Source organism: Acyrthosiphon pisum, chromosome A2 (genome assembly GCF_005508785.2).
Source record: "Acyrthosiphon pisum isolate AL4f chromosome A2, pea_aphid_22Mar2018_4r6ur, whole genome shotgun sequence".
In the NCBI taxonomy this organism is placed as follows: domain Eukaryota; kingdom Metazoa; phylum Arthropoda; class Insecta; order Hemiptera; family Aphididae; genus Acyrthosiphon; species Acyrthosiphon pisum.
In genome coordinates this window covers 97,829,554-97,835,299 of record NC_042495.1, presented here as the reverse complement: position 1 = coordinate 97,835,299, position 5,746 = coordinate 97,829,554, and the positions used below count along the sequence as shown (strand labels likewise).

Sequence of the window (5,746 nt, the reverse complement as noted above, 5' to 3'; positions counted from 1 at the left end):
AAAAAAAAATGTCTATAAGAAACTCAAATTAAATTTTTATGGGCGTTTGAAATTCATATTTTTACAACATTTGATATTCACTCGATTTCTTACGTAACGATTTTCTTATTTTGTTGTAATTAAAAAACGAGTGACTGTAGAAACTTGAAAATTTCACTGAATGTTTATATTAGCATTTTATATATACGATAAAATTTTTAAAATAATTTGACTCTTTTTGAGCTGTTTACGGACATTGTAAGTTTTCAATTTTTTTAGTTTTTTTTTTCTATAAATATCAATAAAGTTTTATCTGTTGGGCCAAAAAGTGTATAAATTTAATACAAAGCTCCTGATATATTGTTACAATATCAGTTGAAAAATATTAAAAATACATAGGCACAATTTTTTTTTATAAGCATTTAAAGATCAAATTTTGACAAAATTTATCAAATTTTAATTTGAAAAATTATTTTGTAGTTAAAAATTTATAAAATGTTCAATTTTTGTATCTAAGAATTGAAAATTTAAAACAAGATTCCACGTAAGTAATTAATTCTGTTACCAAAAAATCTAAAAAATACAATTACGCAGTTTATTTTTATAGTCATTTTAAGTACAAATTTGGACGAAATTACATATTAAAAACCTAGGATAACTATTTTAGTTATTTTGTTGTGATTGTATAATATTATTCGTGGGTACTTGAAACTTCTAAAGTATACTATTATATATCTATGATAGTACCACGGTTTTTTGTTGATGTATAACGCGTTATAAGTACCTAATAAATATTATGATATGATTAATTTGGAATTTATTATAGGTACCTAATATAATATTATGTCTTATACCTAGACTGGCTAGACTAACATACCGTCTCCGCTCAGAATCGTTTTTCTTATACAATGATATTATATCATTGAATTCAAATTTAATACCATCCATTATACAGTGACCCACTTGTAACCTACTGTACAGCAGAGCGAAATCCACTTACCCACCTTTTTTTTAGTTAATAATTTAAAATAATAATAAGATAATAATATTATAAAACCTAGAATACCTAACTATTTTAATTATTTTGTTATGATTGTATATTATTCGTGGGTACTTGAAACTTCTAAAGTATAATATTATATATCTATGATAGTGTCACGGTTCATTGCTGATGTATAACGCGTTATAAGTACCTAATGAATAGTGTGATATGATTAATTTGGAATTTATTACAGGTACCTATTATAGGTCAATTTTTTTTTTAATACCATAGATAAGTATATATATGTCTAATACCTAGACTGATATACCGTCTCCGCTCAGAATTGTTTTTCTTATACAATGATATTATATCATTGAATTCAAATTTAATACTATCCATTATACAGTGACCCACTTGTAACCTAATGTACAGCAGAGCGACATACACTTACCCACCTTTTTTTTTGTTGAATTTTATATATAGACCTATAAAAGAATATTATTTTATAGGTCTATGATATAATAATATGGTACATTGTGATCTTTTTAGTGCATTCAAATCCAAGCTGTAATAATAGCTGTTTATAAACTATTAAACTAATATTACCTATTATTTTGTAATGAACGTTCAAACATTTGTATGTCCTTATTTGTAGTTTTTGACTGTAAATTCAAACGACTTAATTGCACATTATGTTGAAAAGCAAAATTCCATCTGTGAGGATCTGAGTATGTCAGTTGAAGTAAGTTATGACCATTTAAATCTCGCCATGTTTCTATTGGTTCCTATAGGATATATTATAATAATACATTAATTAAAATTTTAAAAACATTTTGTATTACCTACATAAAAATATATAATTTTAAGCATAACAAAATAAAAAGGTATGTCAGCAACTCGTGATACGCATGTCTGTGACATAAGCATTTCTTCAACAGACTGAGCGGTGGAGGGGTGGTAGAGTCTTCGGCGGCAGTGGCAGCGGTGGACCAATGAGAACCAGAGAAATGCTTACGTCACAGTACAAGGCTGGGCGGAGGGTGGGTTCGCGATTTGTTTCTAATCCGGTAATATTGCTGACATACCTATTTATTTTGTCATGATTTTAAGGAACTAATACAAATGTATTGTTGCATAAAATAATTATAAAATTATTAATAGTACTTGCTGTTATCTAATCAAGTAACTAATAAATAGCAAATATTACACTCACAGGATTTGTTTCAACTTCCTTAAACTTTTCAAAATACTTTATTAATGTTGATTTTCCAGACCCAACATTTCCTTCAACAGCTACACGGAATGGTTTTTTAACAATATGCTTTTTCATGTTATTGTTGCAAAAACTAAAACTAAAAAATCAAATATAAAAATTTAAAATTTTTTTATATTTTTACAAAATAAGATTACTTCCAAATAAAAATGACGATACGTAGGTACCTATATAGTAATTAATCGGTATCCGGTATCCCCATAGGCCATAACCCAGGCCATAACCCAGGCCATAACTAATATTATGTAAAAATGTTGAACAAATCACTTACGGTATAGGCTATATAAATATACGTAGCAGAAACGAGAGCCAGTACGAATACTCTTATTTGGGCTTCGCACGTAAGAAATCTTCGAAACTTCGAAAACGCACAGATTTCAAAATGAAAAAGGTAAGGTTAGGTTACCTTCAGAGGATTTTAAGTAATCATAGTTCGTCGCTCAGTTATTTTATCAACTAGCAACCATCAGCAAAACGTACATGTGTTATTTGTGCCACCTGTTAACTAAACGAGCCGAACGCGGAACGACCACTTGCGGGCCACAATATCATAAAGGTTTTATTTTTGGTATAATATCTCATGATAATATTCTCATTTCTTGTTGTTGTCAATATAATTATTGTTGATAAATGCATAAATGTTCCACTGATAAAAAAAAAAGCGGGAACACAGATATATAAACATACTAGATAACGGACGACCATTTACTTGATGTTATTGTCTAATGTGTGTCGGCGGCGGCCATTTGTCAAACGGCAATGTTTACATTATGCAGAATTGATAACAAATGAGTAATCAAATTATTGAAAATTTTGTTTGTATTTTTTGATTTAAAATTATTAAATATTTAAATATATCAAAATTCAAAGGTATTTAAGTAGTAGGTGAACACCAGATCATTTTATAATGTATTTATAATATATTTTATTAATATATAATGGTTTTTACTTGCTCTGCTCATGAATGTTCAAATAGACAAATTCCTAGTTCGAATATCCATTTTTTAATCATCCTGTGAATAACAGTAAAGTATATTTTATACCTGATGCGTGCCACAATTTGAAATTGGCACGTAATACATTAAGAAATTGTAGAACATTGGGATCTGACAATGGGTATATACGATGGGAACACATTTATGAACTTCACAAACTACAAAATGAATTGACTTTCAAATTTAGAAATAAGTTAAGTATATCACATATTAACTGGCAAAACAATAAGATGAAGGTAAAGTTTGCAGCTCAAACCTTAAGTACATAAACTGGTGATGCTTTAGAATTTCTTAAAAAAATTGATTTTCCAAATTTCTCTAATGTAGATCCTACCATAGAATACTGTCGTGTGATTGATAAAATTTTTGATTTTCTAAACTCAAAAAGCTGTTTTTCAAAAGGGTTTAAGTCTCCAATTTCTAAAAATAATATAGATTTATTAAAAAGTATTATACTACCATTGGTTGTTTATTTATATACATTCAAATTTAAAGATAATTTTGTACATAAATCAAATAAAAGAACATTTATAATTGAGTTTGCCATAGCAATTAAGTCTATGTTTTCTATTGCCGAAACAATATTTTCTATACAGTTTTCATCGATGAACTTCTCTTATATATTAACCTATAAATATTCACAAGACCATTTGGAGATTCTATTTGGTCAAATCCGACAGAGATTAGGATCAAATAACACCCCAATGGAGTTCAGATTAAAACTGCCATAAAACAAATACTTTTAAAAAATTTTATTAAGTGTAAATCCAATAGGAATTGCAATACCTTTGATGATGATATAAAAGGGGGTATTTTAGATTTTAAATGGAGTAAAAAAGTTGTTAATGTTTATGAAGATAATTTTTCTCAAAATCAAGAGGATGAAGAATTAATAAATCGAATGTTGCTATTAAATAATCTGAGTACTAATATGAAAGAAGCAAAAAACAATATTATTTATTATATTTTAGGCTATATTATAAAACAAATAATAAAAACACTTGAATGTGAGTCGTGTAAACAATGTCTTTTTAAAGATATTACAGATCATGACTATTGTAATGTACATTCATATACATGATTCACAATATTAAAAAATAATGGTGGTTTGATCAGTGGATCAGAAAGTGCATATAAAATTATTCAGGAAGCTGAAAATTATTTATTAATATTTACATCAAATTTAAAAAACCTTAATGTACACAATTTAGAAACTAGAATCTTGTATAATTGTATTAATAAATGTTCCTTGAATACATCCATTTTCCCATCATTAAATTGCTCAAACGTAACAATCCTTGAAAAACCACATAAAATTATACTTATTACTATTTTAGTAAAAAAATTTCTTAGTATTAGACTTAAGTCATATGGAAAAATGTTTTCTTGTAACTACTTAAATCCAGATAGCAAAAGGAACAAACTCAATAAAATTGTTTTATTTTCACACCAGTAATGATACTATAACAAATTATTAAATGATGTTAGTCAGTTGTAATAATGTATTTCTTTTATACTTAATTATATATACCTACCTTAAGAAGGCACTAAATGCGTTAATTTTATTAAATCCTCTACTCCTTTTATTGTTTATAATACATATATTATATACCTACCATTATAGTATATACATTATAAATATACTACTATTACTACTAAATTTATCAAGTTTACTAACTTTCATTATGGTTCTTTTATGTTAATACGTTTTGTATGTAGGTATCTACTAGCTATATACCCATGTTGCAAAAGTTGGGTCAGTCGAATTTACTGATTTACTGATTTGGTGCCATAGCGCCCGTCGCATGGGCAAACTAAGTCCGAATAAGTTCAAACTCCACAAGTGCCATTATAATACCCCCCTTCAACTCCCTACCAAATTCCAGGTTGCCCCGTTTATTTTCACTTCCGGGTTACTTGTCGCAGAAATATCACAAACTTAAAAACTTAACTAAAAATTATGAAAATGTTTACAACGTATGGGTTGTACCGTATTTAAATATGGGGAAAATTTCAAGTGCCTACCTCGAAAACCCATGCAGTTATAAAACAAATCAGTAATTTATTCACATAATCGAATCAGTAAAATCACGCCCCGCCGTCCAGGAATTCTGCTGATTTGCTCTTATACCCGCAATACTTAACCAAAAATTATGAAATTTTTTACACGGTATGGATTGTACCGTATTTAAATACCTTGGAAATTTCAAGTGCCTACCAGGGGCTCACCCAGGATTTTTTTTTGGGGGGGGGGGGCTAAATTCAAATAATATTTATATTAATAGGGTAGTATTTATTTTTAAATATGAACAGAAATCTTAAAACTTGTTTTCAATCTTTTACTAACTAATTTTGTTTTTTTATTCCGGTTTTAAGTTGCGCCGTAGCGGTGATGTTATACCTGTAAAACATAAATATTATTTATTAAATTATGAATAATAAAGTGATTGTTTTTTATAAAATCTAAATTTTTAAATTATAAAGTTGAGACGCCTTGGTCCTTTTTCCCCAATACTG

At 27.9% G+C, this 5,746-nt stretch overlaps 1 protein-coding gene across 3 annotated transcripts in view; it reads right to left on the bottom strand.

The window, feature by feature from the left end:
* LOC100165338 (thymidine kinase-like) overlaps positions 1 to 2,806 on the bottom strand; it is a 6,307-nt gene extending 3,501 nt beyond the window's left edge. The window contains 3 exon segments of one of the 3 annotated variants that reach the window (NM_001162735.2): positions 1,568 to 1,746; positions 2,175 to 2,313; positions 2,506 to 2,806. In NM_001162735.2, coding sequence (NP_001156207.1) covers positions 1,568 to 1,746; positions 2,175 to 2,291 — 296 coding nt within the window. In that variant the 5' untranslated portion in view covers positions 2,292 to 2,313; positions 2,506 to 2,806. 3 annotated transcript variants of the gene reach the window in all.
* Positions 2,807 to 5,746: the final 2,940 nt, after the last annotated feature.